This window comes from Mobula birostris, chromosome 6 (genome assembly GCF_030028105.1).
Source record: "Mobula birostris isolate sMobBir1 chromosome 6, sMobBir1.hap1, whole genome shotgun sequence".
Taxonomy (NCBI): Eukaryota; Metazoa; Chordata; class Chondrichthyes; order Myliobatiformes; family Myliobatidae; genus Mobula; species Mobula birostris.
Genome location: NC_092375.1, coordinates 164,917,646 through 164,940,797, shown reverse-complemented (window position 1 = coordinate 164,940,797; position 23,152 = coordinate 164,917,646). Strand labels below are relative to the sequence as shown.

General features: G+C 36.4%; 1 protein-coding gene across 1 annotated transcript in view; it reads right to left on the bottom strand.

Moving 5' to 3' along the window:
* The window catches only part of ttn.2 (titin, tandem duplicate 2), a 391,135-nt gene that overhangs the window by 233,056 nt on the left and 134,927 nt on the right, over nt 1-23,152 (bottom strand). Inside the window, exons 61-81 of the mRNA XM_072261778.1 lie at nt 20,145-20,432; nt 19,110-19,400; nt 17,513-17,800; nt 17,086-17,373; nt 14,164-14,451; nt 12,976-13,266; nt 10,934-11,221; nt 10,195-10,284; nt 9,816-10,098; nt 9,360-9,543; nt 9,161-9,247; nt 8,776-9,043; nt 8,428-8,688; nt 8,127-8,336; nt 7,524-7,601; nt 7,412-7,438; nt 6,924-6,968; nt 5,479-5,502; nt 4,000-4,074; nt 1,891-1,962; nt 743-817 (exon numbers count right to left, since the gene is read on the bottom strand). Coding sequence (XP_072117879.1) covers nt 743-817; nt 1,891-1,962; nt 4,000-4,074; nt 5,479-5,502; nt 6,924-6,968; nt 7,412-7,438; nt 7,524-7,601; nt 8,127-8,336; nt 8,428-8,688; nt 8,776-9,043; nt 9,161-9,247; nt 9,360-9,543; nt 9,816-10,098; nt 10,195-10,284; nt 10,934-11,221; nt 12,976-13,266; nt 14,164-14,451; nt 17,086-17,373; nt 17,513-17,800; nt 19,110-19,400; nt 20,145-20,432 — 3,801 coding nt within the window. The remainder of the gene's footprint in view (nt 1-742; nt 818-1,890; nt 1,963-3,999; nt 4,075-5,478; nt 5,503-6,923; nt 6,969-7,411; nt 7,439-7,523; nt 7,602-8,126; nt 8,337-8,427; nt 8,689-8,775; nt 9,044-9,160; nt 9,248-9,359; nt 9,544-9,815; nt 10,099-10,194; nt 10,285-10,933; nt 11,222-12,975; nt 13,267-14,163; nt 14,452-17,085; nt 17,374-17,512; nt 17,801-19,109; nt 19,401-20,144; nt 20,433-23,152) is intronic.

Sequence of the window (23,152 nt, the reverse complement as noted above, 5' to 3'; positions counted from 1 at the left end):
CCAAGATCTTGAATCTCATATTCCATTAAAGAAAGTATTAGTACAAAACCTATTTTCAAAAAATTATTAGATATTTTCCACTTCTCTTCCATGTTTTCAGTAATTGCAGATGCTACTTCAATTCATGCATGAACGTTGTTGACTAATCTCTTCAGAACCGATTCAAGCCTTCTGAAAAGCCAATTACTTAATATCTACACTGGATCTCCCTCATCCACTCTATCAGATACATCCCCAAATATTCCTGGAGTTTAGTCTTATGTACTCTACCTTCATAAACCCATGTTCTGTTTGTTCAATCATAATATTATATTGGTTTATTTATGACAGGTTCCAGAATCTTCCCAACTAATGATGCCTGGCTAAGAGGTTAGCAGTTCCTTGATTTTTCATGCCTTTTTTAAACAGCAGTTACCATATACAGGTCCACTACACATTGGTTACCCCAATATGTCCCATCAGCAGTTTGACATTCAACACAACTGTGCTGCAGGACTAAACTGTCATTTTGATACACAAAAAGCTTGTACAGCATCAGACAATTACAACCACCAAACACTATCTTACATTAGAGTTTGGTTTCAAGGACAAACTGATACAGTAAAAATTAAACAGATACACAAACAAAAGACACAAAATTAAAAGGTCCCCTAAAATATAATTACTCTCCAAGCTAATGCAATTATGATAGCATCATTTATTGAAAGAGTAACTAATATAAAATATGTGCCTTCTTTTGTACCTTTCATTGGAGCAACTTCTTCTTCTGGTACAACTGGCTTCTTTTCTTCAGGAATAAACTCAGGAACCTCGGGCACTTGAAAAATGTAATTTTTGGAGAAGAGAATTTCAGAGGCATACACTAAGAATATTTAAAATAGCAATGCACATAACATTAAATGCATTACTACAAATAAGACTTGACATAGTTCATCATCTTGTGACGAGCACATATTTATAATGTGTACAGAAATTACATCAAATGCAGCTGACTTAATAATTCAAGCAGAAATGCTTGACTGCCCACTAATTATTTTAATAACAAATTCTCTCAATGAACTCAAATAACTTTGATGAAAATATTTTTTTCTGAGGTATAGCACTTTATGGTGTGATTACTTCAAAATGTGCTCATGATTTATGAGAAGAACTCACTACCCCAAGTAAGTAAAAACAGAAAATGCTGGGAAAACTCAGCAAGCTAGGCACATGTGTGGAAGGATGAACAGCTGATGTTTTGGGTCAGACAACTTTCATCAGAACTGATAAAGAAACAAATTAGTCAAGAATGCAAAAAAGATGAGGGAAGGCAATAAGTCATATACAGGAGGCTTTACTGTCTCTTCACAGTTCCACATTTTCACCCCATCAAAGAAATTCCTTTTGTTACACCCATTATCCTCCTCCATTTTCTCTGCCATCTAGAGTAATTTGTTTCTGTCTTCCTTTGTTTTGATGAAGGCTCTCAGAACTGAAATGTTAACTGTTCATAACCGGATGAATTTTTCCATCGTTTTCTGGTTGGCTGAGTGAATTCTCTACATAAATCATAGGCACATTGCATTTTCTGTCTTATTTTCAACGCAGGGGTTCCCAACCTTTTTATGCCATGGAGCCATGGATGCCCGAGGGGTCCATGGACTCCAGGTTGGGATCCCCTGATTTACAGTTTCATGCTTCACTGTATTACTTCTAATTTAATATCTCCACTCGACTTAATGATAAAATGCACAAAACAAGTGACCAAATATGAATCAAGATTCAGCATAAATGCACAAGACATCACCGTATATACAAACATGTGCGCGCACACACACAGTAAAGCCAATTGATCACGTGATTACTTTTTCAAGGGCTCTGTTTAAAATGATGGGATGCATATTCCCATACCTTTGGTTGGAGGAACTTCTTTTCTTGAAACAAGCTGTGGCTTAACTTCATCAGAAATTGGCTTCTTGGACACTTTAAAGAACATTTTTAATTTTAGATGCAAGACATTGAAATGAATGGACATTTTTTCAAAAATGTTTGAAAAGTGAAATGAAACCTGGATGACAAACATATATTATACAAATTAGACCAGAGAGCACAATCGACTGATAAGAAGAATGTATGTGGCAAAATTGAATTGCCAAGATCTTGAATCACATACTTCCATTAAAGTAAGTATTAGTACAAAACCTATTTTTGAAAAAAATATTTTAATGGTGCTGATTCTGTCTAATCTCAGTGATACGCCCAGTGAGTCAATAATTCATTTACATACTATTTCGCCATTGTCAAGTTTGCTGATGGGGCGGCAGTGGTGGGGCCCATTGTCAACAATGATTAAACATCCTATAGAGAGGAGGTGGAAGTGCTTGAGAGCTGGTGCCAAGCAAATATTGTCTCCCTCAATGTCAACATGAGAAAGCAGATGGTTATTGACTTCAGGAGAACTCACACCACTCATACCACTCTTTACATTGGTGGCACAGAAATGGGAAATGCAAGCAGCTTCAAACTCCAGGGAGTGCACAATTTATACAACCTGTCATGGTTCCTGAACACATCCTATACAATCAAGAATGCTCACCAATGCCTCTTTTTCTGAGGAGACTGACAGGAGCTGGACTATGCACATCAATACACATGTCCTTCTGCAGATGCACAGTAGAGAGTATCCTAACATGCTTCATCACTGCATGTTATGGAAATTGCACTAAGGCACACAGAGAATCTCAACAACGGGTAGTCAAAACTGTCCAGCACATCACCAGCACTGGTCTACCCACCATCAAGGACATCTATACAGAAAGTGCCAGAAAAAGGCCAGCAACATCATGAAGGATCCCACCCACCCTGTTCATGGACTGTTTGTCCGACTCCCATCAGGGAGGAGGCTATGCAGTATACACCAGACTTAAAAGTTGCTATTCTCTCCAAGCAGTAACATCTCCACTCACTAACCTACCCCAGCACCGCCCCACCCCCACCACCATTACTTTATTATTTCCTGTCAGAGTCACCTTATGCACAGACACTCCTGTGCCTAGCGTGACTTAATGGACATAAAATTACTCTATGTATATAAGCTATCCAATGTATTTATATTTGTTGCGTTTTTTGGGCTGTATTGGATCCGGAGTAACAATTATTTCATTCTGATTTACACGTGTGTACTGGAAATGACATTAAACAATCTTGAATTTTGAATCTTAGTTGCTGAAGTCTGCATTGATTCCAACATTTAAAATATTCAAAACAACTTGAAAATTTAAGTGATCCTGGTAATTATACTGCATACTTGTCAACTTGACATTTGTGAGAAATTGTTGTATGTAAATGCATAATTGGTTGAGATTCCTAATATTGCTTCAACATATAAAGTTTCTACTGCATTAACTTCAGTGAGTTCTTTGAGGAAGTTTCGAAAATAGTGAATGATTACAGTCTAATAATGCTACGTAACTAAATTTCTAAGAGCTTCACAAAAATGCACTGCATTGAAGGCTAGTTGATAGAAAGTTCTGTAGGAATACAGACCAGCCCCAACTTGGAAAAAATTGACTCCTTAGCAGCATAAAAATGTTATTAAAAGAAATGGATATGGATAAGCTAGTCTAAGTAAATTTTGACAAAATTCTGCATTAAAATTATTGCTTTATATTATTTTTATTGATGACCTCATCAAAAACATTAACAACTATTTGTATAAGAAATCCTCAGAAGTAGACTTGCTAAGATGAAAACATAAATAATGAAATTCACCTTTAAAGTTCAAACGTTACCTTTGAAGAAGTACTTAAAAGAAATAAGATGCTGATCTGTTACAAGAAATCTGACCAAATAAAATGTTGAAGTCACTGAACTGGGCGCAAATACATAACTTTTCATAAAATTCACAGATAATGTTGCCTATAAAGAGCAGGTTATTGACATCCTATTCTAAATATTTATTCCTTAAAAGTAATCCTCCATAATGTGTTGTTTGAAACAAGATAGCATAACTGTTTCTACCTTTCCGATGACTAATTTCATCTTCTTCCAAAATAGTGTAAGTAATTTCTTCATGAGTCTTTGATATTTCAGTCACTTTAAAAGAGATATATGCTATCAGTTTTCATTTAGCAAGAACACATGTAGAAGATAGCAACAATTGAGACAAGACACTATAAGTTTACGAACTACAACAGTTGTATGCTAATTAACATAATTTGAGAAAATAAAACTGTTTTGCCCCTTGTCTATTTATGTTCATTTGTTCTTAGCAAACTTTGTACAACAGCAAATGACCTAAGATGAGGAATTGACTTTAGGGAGGTTTAAAGAAAAATAACTAAATTATTAATGGAGAGTTAGTCATCAATGAAAATTATTTGGACATCTTGTCATTTTAACTCATTTAATCTTACTATAGTCATACTCAATGGCCCTTCAAGGTCAGTTTTCTCACGATTAATGTGTATTCCTGTTCAAAAGAAAATGTTTTTTTATAAATCATCACACATAGAAAGAATATGACACCTGCTTGGAATATTGGATTTTAAATATTAGAAATTACACATTAGGTTTTACTGAAAAATTGGTTTCTTACATTAAACCACTGATATAGTAAAGTTATATTTTAATTAAGTCAGCATGATATTATATTTGTATTATTAGTGTTGGTTTCTAATGAACAGAAATGAAATGTGGAACATGAATAACATAGAGACAGCCTTTGTGTCTGTTATATTTGAATTCTTGGCATAAATTATGAGTTCAGAGCAACAATGCCTATGTGTAGTAGAACCCTTCAAAGCTGGGAATCCTTTGAAATGTACATCACGCATCATAATCATTCTGATCAAGGAACTGATGCCTTCCTAAGAACTCCAATGCTCAGCTCAGTTTTTATAGGTACACAGTAAACCTCATCATAACTTCATAAAAGCTGCTCAAGAATGGTAAACATAGAGATAAAATGCTGTGGGCCACTATATAACTGCCTTCATGCATGGCCAGTTAGCCTCACCATGTTTCAATGTCAGAAGTGTATTGAAGTCCATTTAAAGTTCGAAGGTGCTGAATTGGGAGGTGCATCAACTTACTAAATTAGAGGTTTCAGATTATTAACTAATGTAATTTGGTGTGAGGTTCAATTTCTGCAAAGCTTAATTTCTGTTTAGCATCAACTGACTTAAAAATTAAGTTGACATGGATATGGACACTATTATTGGGTCTGACTGGATGAACAATTGTTTCCAGAGTGTATGACTGTATTAGCATGCTGGCTGGAGAGAGGGAAGGGTTGGGGAGGAAGGAAATGTGTGTGGGTAGTAGCAGAGATGATCCATTTGAGACAAGTATCATAAAGATGAATCATTAGCATGAGCCCGTCCACTGATAAAACAATTCTGTTTAACAGTATTGTTTAAATTATGCTGATTCAGAATGTTTGAATGGGATTCAATAATTTCCATACTTTATTAAAACCAAATATGTGAAACACATTACCTATTTCTTCTGTCCATTCTTGTTCTGTTAAAAAGATAAGAAAAAAATATCAATATCCAATCATGTTAACATAATTAAGGAGGTTACATCTGAACAGCTAACTGAAACAAATACATGGGGAGATACAGGAAAAAAGAAACTTCAAACATGGTTGCTGCATGGACAAGGCCCTCATGCCTCTGGATCACCTGATGCGCCCTCTGGGGAAGGAGACGCCGGAGCTGGTCGTGTGCCACTAGATTCCGTACTGGATTGGGGGCTGGCTGTCCTGTCCTGCCCTCCAGTGTTCACTCAGTGGAAGACAAACTGGACTACATTCGTCTGCAACTGTACTTGCAAGAGATGAGAAACTGCTGCAGGTTTGTCCTTGCAGAAACATGGCTCCAGGATAACATCCATGCATCATCAATTTACTGGACATGACACTCAGGGACTTGGGCTATATAATTTTTGTCACTGTATTTTCACTGCTATCATAATTATATATGCTGTATGTGCCTTGTGCTGTGCGTATCTGTTGGTGCTGTGTGGTTTTGCACCTTGACCCCAGAGGAATTCAGTTTCATTTGGCTGCATTCATGTATATTTTTGAATGACAACTAAACTTGAACTTGAAAAGTACAGCATAAAAAAGTGCACACAAATCCAAAATACAGTTCTTAAGTACAATTTTTTGCAAGTTAGATTTAGGAAAAAGTTTGCAATGGCTGCTAAATTTGACGACATGAAAATCATGCAAAAGGATATATATGTACAGTACATTGAACCTGTTGTAAGTAAAGCTGTTGTGGTAAATGTGAAGAATTTACAAGGAGAGAGCAAGCAATAAGCTTTTTAATCACAACCATTGAGGCATTGGTGCTGAAGTTTGGAAGTAGGGAGAGGTCTCTATTCCCAGAGGATCACAAGATCACATAATATCAATAAAAGCACCTTCAGATTGCACATCCTCACAAGTGGAACACTATGATGATACTCAATTCACCACAACTTCGTCAATCATCTGTGGTTGAAGAGAATATCTAATGAAATATTGAGCTAACAGTCTGCTGGAGGAACTCAGCGGGTTGACTAACACTGGTGACTCGAAATAAATTGTCGGCTTTTTTGATCAAAGCCCTGCATCAGGACTGAGAGTGGAGGGGCAAGACAGCTAGCATAGAGGGGAGAAGGGGCAATGGCAAGAATGGATTCAGCAGTGATTGGTGGAATGTTGTCTCAACTATACATCTGCTACAGTCAAAATCACCACCAAACTCCTTCCACTAGCCTCATCCACACCGGTACCCAATTGAACCCAAGCAATCTGGGCATATTTGTTCTTCCAGCTGGCCTCAGATCTGTCAAATCAAAGGCTGCTTCCTATCCAAATTACACAGTAATAAATTCTTCAGCCCAGCCCTGACTTACTTGACAATACATTCATATATTATCAGTTGTTTTACCTGTAAATGATTTTTCTTCAAATGGAATTTCAAAGTCAGGAACATCTGAAGAATACAGAGAGAATATGTATTATTTTTAGGTTTTTGATCCTGTGGATTTACTGTATTGATATTTTTGAATATTTTACTTCAAGAAATTAAACTTCTAATTGGCATTTCAAGTTTTAAATCCTAGCAAGGTTTTCAGGAAGTGTAAACAAAATGATTAACAGCAATGACAACGGAGTGTTAAAGGTAGCTTTTAAAATTCATTATCAGCCTAACATTTGCATACACATTTACATTTTACATACAAATTAGAAATATTTTAAGAGCAGTAATATTTGTGAAATTATTTAATATAGGTACTTTATTGTAAACAAACTTACAGCAGCTTGTGAACCACTAACTAAATGAGGCAATGAGCACAATTGCATCTGTTCATGATTTATCTTTTTGTAAACTAATATTTGATTACTGGAATATGAAATCTTAAAAAGATTACATACCAGGTTTCCTCCGCTGCAAGGTAATTTCTGTAAGTGAGGTAAACACATAAATTAGTTCTGAAAACAACACAATTTCTTTGAAAAAAATTGTGTTAAAGTCAAAAGTACCTACCTTGGCTAGACACATAAAGTTCTGCAGTACTTTTAGCTTCACCTCTTGGTTCCAGTTGAGCAATTACAGAATAAACACCTGAAGAAAATAATTTTATACTTTGATATTTATCTTTATTTTAACTGAAATGAGATTTCAATGTATTTCAGAATATGTATAGCATAGAAACAGGTTAACAATAAAAAAAGCCTATATTGATGTTGATGGATGCAGGGATTCATTCCAGAATCCATGTTCAAGGTACAGAACCTCCTAGTCTTGTTATTTGATTATACCCAAGGCTCCTAATTTTGGAAAACATCACATACACCATTGTATCCATTACTTATATAAAACAACTTTACATTTCCAAATACCTCTATCAGGCCTCTAGTCATAATTATTCATTCTTTTTTATTGATATAACCAGTTTTACATTCACTTTTGTACTTCTCAGTACATTGAGGACATTTTTATGACTGTGTTCTGATCAAAGTTCAAAATTAAGCTTAACGTAACTTCTCTAGTTTGAATTGCTCTCTGAAAATTAACCTCAGCTGATAATCAAAATAAAGAAATAACCATTATAGTAAAAATAAGATTGAATCATTACAATAAACAAACCTTCATCTTCTGTTGTGACATTATGGATGGTCATAAAATGTCGGCGCCCTTCCCTTCTGAAACTGTATTTTGCACTTTCTTTCAAAACCACTGTGTCTTTAAACCAGGTTACAATGGCATCATCAAAGGATACCTCACACTCAAATACAGCGGACTCGTGTTCGTTTACCACAATATCCTGAATTGTCTTTGTGAATTCAATTGGGTGAGCTATAACATACAAAAGCAGAAACAATATTCTTATGCAAAATTCACTCAGCAAATTACGATTAAAGTAACCCCATTTAATAAAACTACAAACCTTGAACCCTTAAATCAGCAGATGTCTCTAGATCTTCAAATCTGCAAGTAAATCGACCTTGATCCTCGGGTTTCAAGTCACTTATCGTAACTTTCTGTAATTTATCTACAACATCTATGGAATATCGGCCACGGCCCTCAATTCTCCTGCCATTTTTAAACCATTCAGTTTTTAAATTTGGTAAAGAAAACTGGCAAACCATGATACAGATATGACCTTCTTTCCCGGAAAGATTTTCAAGATGTTGTTCAACAATAGGTTCTAGAGAACAGAAACAATTTAAATAAATTAGAGGAGTTAAAAAGTCTCCAGAGAACATTTAGAACCAAAATTATAAATACCACTTACCAACAACTGTCAGTTTAGCACTTGAGATATGTGGGCCACAGACAATGCGGAAGTTGCCTTGATCTTGCAGACCACAATTTCTAACTCTTAAGCGATGAATATTACCATCAATGCTCATTTCATACTTGCTATTTGATTCCAATTTTTCAGTTCCTTTGTACCAGGAAAGCTTGATTTCAGGATAGTTTATTTTTATGGCACATTCAAACACTGCATCTGCATTTGTACGTACAACCTGATCTTCAATATCTTTGATTAATTCAATAGGCTGTAGAGAAAATAAACATTTTTATAAATATCTATTTCCAAAGATATGCACGGAATATCACAGAATATCATTATATCACTTGAGAAAATCATTGCATTATAAAGACAAAAAACATACCTCAACTTTTTCTATTCTTTGCTGAATATATTGAATTAGTTCATTAAACTCATCTTCTTCAGGGCCTCGCTCCCGCTCTTCGATCTCCTTAACAAAGCATCAATTAGAAGTAATTACCAAAGGGTATGAATATAAGCCATCTATTCTGCATCAAATGTATAATATGTCCTATGGTACAAACATATATAACGTTACGCACCACTCTGTGAGTTTCATCTTCTTTGCTGGCCTTCAGTTGCTCAATAGCTTGGAGGAGGCCCCGGAAATCTGTAATTCCATACATACGTGCATACTTCTCATACTCCTTAGGATCGACATTCCTTAACAGTTCTACAATATCAATGTCCTTATCTGCTTCTTCTTCCTTTTTCTTGGATGGTGTTCTTTTAAAATAAGTAGTAAAATTAATTCATTATTAAAAATCTACGTCAGGAATACATGAGTCCATGTAAGAATATTAACACCTGTGTGTTATCAACAAAAACATAGCTAAATTTTTTCCATTCCATTAAATAGAACAAATCATCATGCAGAAAAAGGCCAAAATTAAGCAAGAGAGAGTGAGAGAGGTTCAGGAACATCATGCACATAATCAAGATAATGATCAGATGAAAAATCAAAACTTTATTAGCAATACATAAACCAGAATACTTACTTCTTCAATTTTGCTCTAAAGTCTGTTTCAACAATGATTTCTTTCTTCTCCGCGATTTCTAAGTTTGCACTGCTTTCAATTTCACCAAATTTATTAGATGCAACACATCTGTAATGTCCAGAGTCAGTTTTTACCACATCTTTGATTTCTAGTTTGGCCTCTTGTCCCTTCTGTTGTATAATAAATCGTCCACCATGGTTCATTTGCCTCCATTTGCCTTTCATCCATTTGACATTTGGAATTGGATCACCACCAACCTTTGCAGTAAATGTTGCTATATCCTCTGAAATGTAGAATAGCTTCTTTAAGTATCACCTCTTGCAGAAATATTACTTTTTAACAAATATATTCACAACAAAATATTCAACAGTGCACTTACTTTCTATTACTTTCAAGTTATTTGGTTTCTCAATGAAGAAGATCTTGTCAGGTTGTGGTGGAGAAACCACTTTCTTTGTTGCCACTTTTTCTAAATCAAAACAAATTAAATGATTTCAATAGGTCTAATTCTATTAACTATTCACAATTTCTCAAAAAGTAAACATGGTGAATGAATGCTCTGTACATAGAAAAATTGTAATCTTTTGTTTAAATCAAACCTGATTTAACCAAAGGTATTCAGGGCACACTTATACCACACTTTGATCTTATCACAAAATAACTTCTACTAGAGGTAAATTTGCTGAATGCGCCTGACCTGCATCTAGTGAGAAACAGCAAGAATCCTTTCTTCAGAAAGTCCCCTTCAGAGAGTTCCGGTTAGGTCAATTCCTCAGTTTAAATTTAAGTTATATAAACTTTTGTGTAACACCAATATTACAAGTAACACTTACATACAGAACCCTATCTATTCATTTATGGCTGAATCCATTACTTTGCTTAAATATTGATTTTCAATTCAACAGTCGGGTGAGGTAATATGTTTGTAAGATATTTGGTGAATGAATCGGAGGTAGTCCCACAATTTCCTTTAATGTGCAAGTTGTAAGGCATTTGACTTTGTATTTCATCTCATTTCTTGTCATTTATGTCTGCCTTAACTACTTCTACAGGTTGTTCATTTCTATTTTCCCCAATTACATGCAGATAAAAAAACATCCTATTTATCTACCCCATACCTTGGATTGTTAACTTGGCTTTGCAATTGTCACTTCCAGCCTCATTTGTGGCTTTACACAAGTAGTCACCACTATCTGTCTTTGCAGCTGTTTTAATTGCTAGGGTAGCTGTGCCATTTACAAAAGTCATGTTCAATTTGTCAGATGGTTTTATTTCTTTCCTATCTTTGAACCACTGTACTTTAATTGGTTCAGACCCATGGACATGACAACTTAGCTGCACAGACTCTCCTTCAGTTGCTGTCATTGGTTTAAGTGGAATATCATAGACAGGTGGCTTCTTAAGTTCTAAAAAAACAACAAAATAAATGTTAATATTTAATACAGAAAATTTCTATTATCATTTTACATACTCTCTCCCCTTTGTGTTCATGTCCTTGTTGTTTCCAATTAACACATTTCCTCTTTCACTTAAGAATGTTTAGATACAGACTTGCTCAAAACATTAATAACACTTAATAATATCCGCATTTTAGCTCCGACACTTTTAGCACTTTTTCATAGATAAAGTTTCATCTAATGACCTATCCTGGATGATAAAACTTGCCCAGCAACAAAATAACACAGAATGATTGCTATTGTAACTCAATTAGAATATGGATTCCTACCGCTTGAATTGGATTCTAATTAACAAAACAGGCAAGCTAGATAAAGACAGAAAATCAAGGAAAGAAACTCAATTTGCAGAAGCATAGTGATTCCAGAAGTAACAAGGGACTCATGTACTAATACAAGGGCAAGATAGTATACTTTATTCTTGATGATCACGGCTGCAATATAAGCTTATAAAACTGAAGAAACAGATAAAGGAATTCTAAACTCCTACTTGCCTGCTCGACAAGTTAACAGCTATTTGTGTACAGAAATATCCAGGTCCCTCTGAACACCAACACTTTTCAATCTCTGACATTGAAACAATGCTCTATACGCTTGACACCACTATAGCAAAGCACTTGACTTGATAGGCACCACACCTACCATTCTAAATTACTGTAAATATCCATTCCACTCACTATATGCAACATATGTATGGTGTGTGCCATCAACAAATGCACTAGTTATTTGCCCAGCCAATTCTGACAGCAGCTTTTCTACAACCAGAGAGATTTATGAGAATACCATTACCTCCAGGATTCTGTCCGGATCACAGAACATACTGATTTTGAAATAAATTGATGTTCCTTCAGTGTGACTTGGCCTAAAACCTGGAATCTCCTCCCAAAGGCACAATAGGACTAGCTTTTCCAGAAGGACTGTGATGGCTCAAGAACTTGACTCACCACCACATCCCAAGTAATTATTAGAGGGAAGCGATAAATGTTGACCTTTCCAGCAATGCCCAAATTGTGAAAAATGAACAATGAGAACACCTTTGTATTTATAGTTATTGATTAAAATGCAGTATTTTAAACAAAATGTATATAAGAGAAATCAACAACAGATTTTAGAAGTCCAATGGACTTTGTAATAATAAATATTAAAAAATGACGAAATGAGAGCGTGCAGAGGAGATTTACAAGGATTTTGCCTGGATTGGAGAGCATGCCTTAAGAGAATAGGTTGGGTGAACTTGGCCTTTCCTCCTTGGAGCGACAGAGTATGAGAGGTGGCCTGATAGAGGTATATAAGTTGATGAGCGGCATTGCTTGTGTGGATAGCCAGAGGCTTTTTCCCAGGGCTGAAATGGCGAACAAGAGGGAACATAGTTTTAAGGTGCTTTTAAGTAGGTATAAGGGGGATGTCAGAGGTAAGTTTTTCCACATAGAGAGTGGTGGGTGCATGGATTGCACTGCCAGCAACAGTGGTGGAAGTGGATACAATAGGGTCTTTTAAGAGACTCTTAGATAGGTACGTGGAGCTTAGAAAAATAAAGGGCTATGTGGCAGGGAAATTCTAGGCAGTTTCTAGAGTCGGTTACATGATCAGCACAACATTGTGGGCCAAAGGACCTGTAATGTGCTGTACATTTTCTACGTTTCTAAATATACATTGGCAAGTGTAAGTTTCGCCAACCCTTATAGCCATGAATATCCATCACTAACCTTTGATCAGCAGAGACACATTAAATGTTGCAGAGCCTGCCTCATTGGATACTTCACATGTATAAACACCAGAATCAGCAAGCTGTGCTTTCTTAATGTTCATTGTTATGAGATTATTTTTAAATAATAACTCATAGTTTGTCGTTTGCAAGATCTCTTGCTCATCTTTTAACCAGGTGACAGATAATGGTTGTGAACCAGAAACGCGAGCTTCAAGTTTTACAGATTTTCCTTCTGTATCATGAATTGTTTCAAGAGGCTTTTTGGTAAAACTTGGTGGAATTTTACGATCTGTAACAGAAAGGAATAGCATTGTGAAAAACACACACACATCTACCTGGCCTAAAACATGCTGACTATTATCAACAGTTCCAATTAGAACTGCTATCATTTGTCATTTAAAATTTCAATTCAACTGGAATTCTGCAGCAGACCAGAACATTAAACTGAGCAAATTGCTCCTTGGATTATACACTAGGATCAAGCCTGGAGTAAAATCTGAGACCCCATTGACATCAAAGGGTTTGATCTGTGTACATTTTAGAAGGCCAATGGAAATGTGTTACTTCTTAATTTTGTGTTTGCTTTGCTGTTTTTAATTATTTTAAACTATTTTTGTGTATTTTAGTTCATTCTATTTGTCTTGATTCAAAAATAATTTTGTTGCACATTTAATTATTTACATGAAGAAATAATTTCAAGAGCTTCATCTCCAGTTTTGCTAACTACCAGGAAGTTTTGAGGGCAGGGTATCTTTTCTGCAACACCTGATAAAATATTGCTGCATTCCAGAATGTGGAAGATTAATAAGTTAGAGCCTCAGCAATGAGTGCCAATAAGGTGGTCAGACAGACCACTGGCAGTGATTCAAGTATGATATGGTCCATAAATTTTTTTATATATCTTCAGTGATATTAATCTCCACTGAGCAAAAAGCAATTGTTCAAGACACTAAATATATTCTGTATTAGGATCTACAGGATTTTGAGCACAATTGGGAAGAAGAGAAATGGGAAAGTGGAGGGAATTGCAGCTGATATGAAAGTTCAGCCTTATTCTTGTTGAATGGTAGCACAACAAATAAAAATCATTTTTAAAAGATGTGAACATTTTCCCCATAATAAATAAAGCCCAGACACATATAATACGTCAATGAATAAAGAATTATAATTGTTATTGAACAATAACCTTTCACAACCACTTCAGCTTTGCATGAATCCTTTCCAATATCATTGCTGGCCTCACAAATGTATTGACCAACATCTCCTTTGTCTGCTTTCAGAATAATCAGATGCAGTGTATTTTCCACAAAAGTTATCTTATAATTGCCACCCGAATGAATCACTCTGTCATCCTTCAGCCATCTAACTTTAATTGGGGAAGACCCAATTAAGTGGCACTCGAGATCCACAGTTTTTCCAACTGTAACTTCCACTGGTTCTAGTTTTTTGTCAAATAGAGGAGCAACTCTAGACTCTGAAACCATAACAAGAATTGCACTCTATTATAAATGCATCAACAGCAAAGTAATAACGTCTAGTACTGACTGATGAAAGTAGATACTAAAGTCCTAATACTATAAAAGGTAATTATTAATTAAGGAAAGAAGCTGAATTAGTAAATATTTAACTCAATATACTGTACCTTTGAGAGACAGTGTTGAATGACATGAAATATCTCCCGCTATGTTGGAAGCTTTGCAAGTGTATTCACCAGCATGCTTCAATTCAGTTTTAAGAATTTTAAGAGATGCTACATTCTCTATAAATGATATAATTAAATTTTCTCCAGGAATTAATTTTACACCATCTTTAAACCAAGCAGTTTCAATAGGAGCTGAACCAGCAGTATGACATGCAAATGTGATTGGTAAGCCAACAGTTATTTCAATATTCTCCATTGTTCTTAAGAAAGAAGGTGGAATTTTATGTTCTGTAAAATAAAATGTTATGAAAATAAGATCATTTGATACCCTACTTGCATGCCATACTGACAAGTTAACTTTTAGTCGTTCATACACAAGGCAACCACTGTAAGCCACTCAAAACATTTCCTGCAATCAGTACCTGCGCACCATGGCTACAGTGTATGCCATTTACAAAGTACACTGAAATCAATTGCCTAGGCAACTTTGATAGGACCTGTAAAAGCTACGAACTCAATGCCAAGAAAGCACATGGCATCTACAGGTTCCTCTCTAAATCACACAATACTCTGACTTGGAAAGATATCATTGTCATCACAAATGGGTCTAAATCATGGAATTCCCTTCTCAATGGCATTGTGAGCTGCTTTCCTGGGAATCCATGGCATGTTCAAGAAGGTGGCTTACTACCACCATATAAAGGGCTATTAGAGATGGGAAATAATTGTTGGATTTTAACCAATGTATAATCATGAAAAAAGATACCATCAAAATGATATGCTGACAAGAAGAGTTTATAACAATAAGGATTTTAGAATGCCTATTGAAGATTACAATAATGAATTACTCAATGTTTATGTTTCTTAATAGTCTACTCTAATATTCCATCTTGCCTTTATCAATTTCTTGGCTTACTTTCACTGAGTTCTAAATGCTTGCTATCTTATAATGTACTGCAATCTCTGACAACTTTATTAGGTTCTTCATTTTATTTGATACTATCTTTAATTTCCTTTTGGTATTTGTACTTTAAACAAATATAGCTCTAATAACACTTCTAAAAAATTACCAATAAATGCGACTGAAGAAAGAGGAGAATTTGCACTCCATGCAATCATCATTACCCTTCACTTACCTTTGATCAGCAGAGAGACATTAAGCCTTGCAGTGCCTACTTCATTGGATGCTTCACATGTATACACACCAGAATCAGCAAGCTGTACTTTTTTAATGTTCAACATTATGACATTGTTTTTAAATGATAGCTCATAGTTTTCAGTTTGCAAGATCTCTTGCTCATCTTTGAACCAGGTTACAGATAATGGTTGTGAACCAGAAACATGAGCTTCAAGTTTTATAGATTTTCCTTCTGTTTCATGAATTGTTTCAAGAGGTTTTTTAGTAAAGTTTGGTGGAATTTTATGATCTGCATTAGAAAGGAGTAACAATATAAATATCACATACATTCAATTGGCTTGAGGCAGGCTGACTTTTAATGATGGTTTCAACTTGATCAATTGGTAATTTTTGCCGTACTCACATGGACTTACTGTTAGTTCATTGTAGTACACAGAGGCAGTGGTACGTTTGACAAAATTTCTGAAAGATTTGTGGCCACACTTACTTTAATGGGAATTGCAGAGCAATAGTTTTACATAGTTAATTTTGTTTGCTTTTAATTGTTACATGCTTTGTGTGCTTTAAGCAACATTTTTTATCAAATAGTTCTATTTAATTTATTATTTGCCTTAATTTTTATAGTTTTTAAACTACCTTTGAATATTATGCAATTAAAAACTAATAAAACTATTGGCGACTACTACAGTTAGCAAAGCCCTGTCCCCAACTTTGCCAATCATCGGAAAGTTTCCAGGAAAGGGCCCCTATTTTGCATGACCTGATAGAAATGTTGCTGGACTCCAGGGATGTGGAAAGTTATTAGGACGGAGCCTTTCCATTGCACAAGATAAAAGCAACAGCAATTTAAGTAGGAAACCAGATTGTTTGATCAGATACATAGCTATTTTTAATTTCTTCAATAATATTATTCTTCCATGAATGAAATGTAGACACTAACTGATCTAAATATATTCAAGACTAAGAATTACAGAGTATTGTTTACAGATCATAGTGAACAAGGGAAAATACAGGAAAATGGAGTTGTAGAAGTTCAGCCTTATTCTTGTTAAATGGTGTTCACATTCTTTGGGTCTTCAAAGTTAAATATGTGCTTCAGGAAAAGGAGAGATTGATGTGCACAAAAATAAAGAACTAATGATCAGTGTTAAGCCATTTTAAAATATTATAATAATGAGAAACACAGATAAAAATATAACAGAAATGATCAAATGACTTGTCAGAATCACTTTGAAGTGCAAAAATAAACATTCGGCTTTGAAATTGTTGAAGTCTAGGCTCATTAGATGTATGAGAGAGTGAAGATTATAACTGCTATTAATCAATACCTTTCACAATAACTTCAGTTTTGCATGAATCCTTTCCAATATCATTGCTGGCCTCACAAATGTATTGACCAACATCTCCTTTGTCTGCTTTCAGAATAATCAGACGGGGTGTACTTTCCACATAAGTTATCTTGTAATTTCCACCCGATCGAATCTCTTTGCCATCCTTCAGCCAAGTAACTTTAATTGGTGGAGAGCCAATTAAGTGACACTCAAAGTCCACAGTTTGTCCGGTTGTTACCTCCACTGGCTCCAGTTTTTTGTCAAATAGAGGAGCAACTCTGGACTCTGAAAACATTATAATAATTAATACAATAATTACAACAATTCTATTATAGAAATATCAATTGTAAAGTAACAACATATATCAATTATAGATCAAAACATTATTAAAGAAAAAATAAGGTAAATATTCAATCCAACATACCTATAAGAACTAGTTTTGAACTACATGAAACAACTCCAACTTCGTTGGAAGCTTTGCAAGTGTATTCACCAGCATGATTCATCTCAGTTCTAAGAATTTTAAGAGTTGCTACATTCTCCATGAAAGATATAATTAAGTTTTCTCCAGGGAGTAATTTTACACCACCTTTAAACCAAGATACTTTAATAGGAGCAGAACCAGCAGTGCAACATTCAAAGGTCACTGGTAAACCAAGAGATACTTCCATATTCTTAATTTTCCTGATGAAATAAGGTGCCATTTTATGTTCTGCAAAATAAACCATTACAGATTGAGAAGACAATTCAGACTTCCTACTTGCTTCCCCATGTACATATTAAATTTCAGTGATTCATCTGCAAAGAAACCAAGATTACTCTACATACCAACACTCTCAGCATGAAACAATACTTGAGAAGCCTGACAAAACAACTAATTTAACTGGCACCATATTTGCAACTGTAAACCGCTTTAAACATCTATTCCTCTATTTTCTGTGTGCCATGGCTGCACAATGTACTTCATTTACTTGTCTCTCTGACAGCATCTCTTACTTCTATCACTAAGAAAGCACTTTTGGAACACAAACACAAAATAATCTACAGATGCTGGGGTCAAAGCAACACTGACAACACGCTGGAGGAACTCAGCAGATTGGGCAGCATCCATGGAAACGATCAGTCAACGTTTCGGGCCGGAACCCTTTGTCACGAAGTGTTCCGGCCCGAAAGGTTGACTGATCGTTTCCACGGATGCTGCCCGACCTGCTGAGTTTCTCCAGCGTGTTGTGGACATTTGGAACACAACCACTTGCAAGTTCATCTGCTTAATACTCTGGTTTGTAAACATATTGCTGCTCATTGATTGTCACAAGATCTATTTTCTTGACTTCCCATTGAAAACGTGTGTACATCTTCCCTAGGAGAACATTAGCTGATCAAGAAGGTGGCTCAACACCACCTTCGCAATAAGTGCAGAAGATACAAGTAATGCCATATTATGAAAAATAAATAGTAAAAATTTCTACACCAACTCCTTCTTCATTATCCACGAGAGACAGGGGCTTCCCACATACACCAGATAAAATGAACACCACTTAGACACTGTCTTTTGTACCCTATGACCCTCCAAATAATCATAAAATAGTCCCTTAAGTATTACAGTTTTTAAAAAATACCTATAAGGTAATAGTATTAGTTTAAATGAATGCATTTATATTTGAATGCAGAGATCAGTTCTGAAATCATAGGGAACAGCTATGTAAGCCTGAGGCTATTCTTGACTGCAACAGCAAACAGCAGGGAACCACTTGACCCAAGCAGTATGAAAACTGATCACTATGTTTATAGAGATAATGATTAGTACCTCAGCATGTATATGGTTATAGAAATACTTGTCCAAAGAAGTTCAAGATAGGGACTGGGGACAACTTCACAAGTAAGTGAAAGTGAATATATTAATAATGAGGACTGATTGTACACAGAACATTCTCTATGTTAAGTCATTGGTTAACTCATTTGACAGCAAGTAACAGAATAATAAAATAATACCCACTGTAATCACTAATAGCATTACTAACCTTCGATTGAAACAGAGACGTTAAACTGTGCAGTGCCTACTTCATTGGATGCTTCACATGTATACACACCAGAATCAGCATGCTGTGCTTTTTTAATGTTCAACATTACGACGTTGTGTTTAAATGATAGCTCATAGTTTTCAGTTTGCAATATCTCTTGCTCATTTTTGAACCAGGTTACAGATAATGGTTGTGAACCAGAAACACGAGCTTCAAGTTTTATAGGTTTTCCTTCTACTTCGTGTATTGTTTCAAGAGGCTTTTTAGTAAAGCTTGGTGGAATTTTACGATCTGTATCAGACAGAAGTAGCACTATGAAAGTGATAAACAACCAGTTGTCGTGAAGCATGCTAACTTTAGCTAAGGCTTGTAGTCCAAAACTATTTCCACTTAATTTTTGAAATATCAGTGTATCACACATTTCTGTACATTGATATGGACTTATTATTAGTTCACTACACCACAGGATTCTGGTCACCTTTAAGCTGAGGAAGTTGCCTCCTGGATCATGTACAAAGTCATATTTGGTGGAAATTCTGGCAGCTTGTTGATTTTCATAGGGATTGTAGAGCAGAACTTGAGGAGGAATGTATTACTCTTTAGTTTTGTTTTTGTATTATTTTGATATTTTTATTTATTGGTGTTTATGCATTTTTGTTACCTTGTTTGGATCTTTTCATTTTTTTTCCTAATTCAATTTTATTAATAGTTAACCTATATCTGGATATTGAATAAACCTATTAACTACAAAAGCAATGCCAACTATTATAGCAAGAAAAGCTCCAACCCAAAGATGGTTAGAAAAATCAAAATAAGAAATGCACATGCACTGGATAGCAAAAAAAAATTGACCAAGTAACCATTAAGAGTCACACTGCAGATGTTAAAAAAGTATCTTTTGAAACTAATCAAACCTGGATTCTTACAACTCACATTCATTTTTAAATATTTAAAAGATTTCTTCTATAATTACTAACATCTAGGCTCACACGATATAACAGAGAGCAAAGATTTGTAATTATTATTGATCAGTACCTTTCACAGTCACTTCAGTTTTGCATGAATCCTTTCCAATATCATTGCTGGCCTCACAAATGTATTGACCAACATCTCCTTTGTCTGCTTTCAGAATGATCAGGTGGGGTGTATTTTCTACATAAGTTATGTTGTAATTGCCACCAGATCGAATCTCTTTGCCATCCTTCAGCCAAGTAACTTTAATTGGGAAAGATCCAGTTAAATGGCATTCAAGATCCACACTTTCCCCTGTTGTAACTTCTACTGGTTCTAGTCTTTTGTCAAAGCGGGGTGCAACCCTAGGCTCTAAAAATGTAAACATAAATATTTTATTGTAAAAGTAACAAAGTAATAACTATGCAAGGCAACATGAAAGCAGATATTAAAATGTCAACACTATATTAAACTAATTTGCAAGGGGGATGGGACCCAGAGCGATAGAGCAGTGAAAGAAGTGCATGGAATAAAGCCAGATCAAACATATGGAGAGGCTTTGAGGAAAGAGAAGCAGAATATACGGTGTAAAGACAGCAAGGTAGAAGGGCTGAAATGTGTGTACCTCAATGCAAGAAGCATCAGGAACAAAGGCGATGAACTGAGAGCTTGGATACATACATGGAATTATGATGTAATGACCATTACAGAGACTTGGCTGGCACCAGGGCAGGAATGGATTCTCAATATTCCTGGATTTCAGTGCTTTAAAAGGGATAGAGAGGGCGGAAAAAGGGGAGGAGGGGTGGCATTATTGGTCAGGGATACTATTACAGCTACAGAAAGGGTGGATAATGTAGCAGGATCCTCTTTTGAGTCAGTATGGGTGGAAGTCAGGAACAGGAAGGGAGCAGTTACTCTATTGGGGGTATTCTATAGGCCCCCTGCTAGCAGCAGAGATACAGAGGAGCAGATTGGGAGGCAGGGTTTGGAAAGGTGCAAAAATAACAGGGTTGTTATCATGGGTGACTTTAACTTTCCTAATATTGATTGGCACCTGATTAGTTCCAAGGGTTTAGATGGGGCAGAGTTTGTTAAGTGTGTCCAGGACGGATTCCTGTCACAGTATGTGGACAGGCCGACTGGGGGAATGCCATACTAGATCTAGTACTAGGTAATGAACCGGGTCAGGTCACAGATCTCTCAGTGGGTGAGCATCTGGGGGATAGTGACCACCGCTCCCTGGCCTTTAGCATTATCATGGAAAAGGATAGAATCAGAGAGGACAGGAAAATTTTTAATTGGGGAAGGGCAAATTATGAGGCTATACGGCTAGAACTTGCGGGTGTGAATTGGGATGATGTTTTTGCAGGGAAATGTACTATGGACATGTGGTCGATGTTTAGAGATCTCTTGCAGGATGTTAGGGATAAATTTGTCCCGGTGAAGAAGATAAAGAATGGTAGGGTGAAGGAACCATGAGTGACAAGTGAGGTGAAAAATCTAGTCAGGAGGAAGAAGGCAGCATACATGAAGTTTAGGAAGCAAGGGTCAGATGGGTCTATTGAGGAATATAGGGAAGCAAGAAAGGAGCTTAAGAAGGGGCTGAGAAGAGCAAGAAGGGGGCATGAGAAGGCCTTGGTCAGTAGGGTAAAGGAAAACCCCAAGGCATTCTTCAATTATGTGAAGAAAAAAAGGATGACAGGAGTGAAGGTAGGACCGATTAGAGATAAAGGTGGGAAGATGTGTCTGGAGGCTGTGGAAGTGAGCGAGGTCCTCAATGAATACTTCTCTTCGGTATTCACCAATGAGAGGGAACTTGATGATGGTGAGGACAATATGAGTGAGATTGATGTTCTGGAGCATGTTGATATTAAGGGAGAGGAGGTGTTGGAGTTGTTAAAATACATTCGGACGGATAAGTCCCCGGGGCCTGACGGAATATTCCCCAGGCTGCTCCACGAGGTGAGGGAAGAGATTTCTGAGCCTCTGGCTAGGATCTTTATGTCCTCGTTGTCCACAGGAATGGTACTGGAGGATTGGAGGGAGGCGAATGTTGTCCCCTTGTTCAGAAAAGGTAGTAGGGATAGTTCGGGTAATTATAGACCAGTGAGCCTTACATATGTGGTGAGAAAGCTGTTGGAAAAGATTCTTAGAGATAGGATCTCTGGGCATCTAGAGAATCATGGTCTGATCAGGGACAGTCAGCATGGCTTTGTGAAGGATAGATTGTGTCTAACAAGCCTGATAGCGTTCTTTGAGGAGGTGACCAGGCATATTGATGAGGGTAGTGCAGTGGATGTGATCTACATGGACTTTAGTAAGGCATTTGACAAGGTTCCACATAGGCTTATTCAGAAAGTCAGAAGGCATGGAATCCAGGGAAGTTTGGCCAGGTGGATTCAGAATTGGCTTGACTGCAGAAGGCAGAGGGTCATGGTGGAGGGAGTACATTCACATTGGAGGATTGTGACTAGTGGTATCCCACAAGGATCTGTTCTGGGACTTCTACTTTTCATGATTTTTATTAATGACCTGGATGTTGGGGTAGAAGGGTGGGCTGGCAAGTTTGCAGACAACACAAAGGTTGGTGGTGTTGTAGATAGTGTAGAGGATTGTCAAAGATTGCAGAGAGACATTGATAGGATGCAGAAGTGGGCTGAGAAGTGGCAGATGGAGTTCAACCCGGAGAAGTGTGAGGTGGTACACTTTGGAAGGACAAACTCCAAGGCAGAGTACAAAGTAAATGGCAGGATACTTGGTAGTGTGGAGGAGCAGAGGGATCTCGGGGTACTTGTCTACATATCCCTGAAAGTTGCCTCACAGGTGGATAGGGTAGTTAAGAAAGCTTATGGGGTGTTAGCTTTCATAAGTCGCGGGATAGAGTTTAAGAGTTGCAATATAATGACGCAGCTCTATAAAACTCTGGTTCGGCCACACTTGGAGTACTGTGTCCAGTTCTGGTCGCCTCACTATAGGAAGGATGTGGAAGCATTGGAAAGGGTACAGAGGAGATTTACCAGGATGTTGCCTGGTTTGGAGAGTATGCATTATGATCAGAGATTAAGGGAGCTAGGGCTTTACTCTTTGGA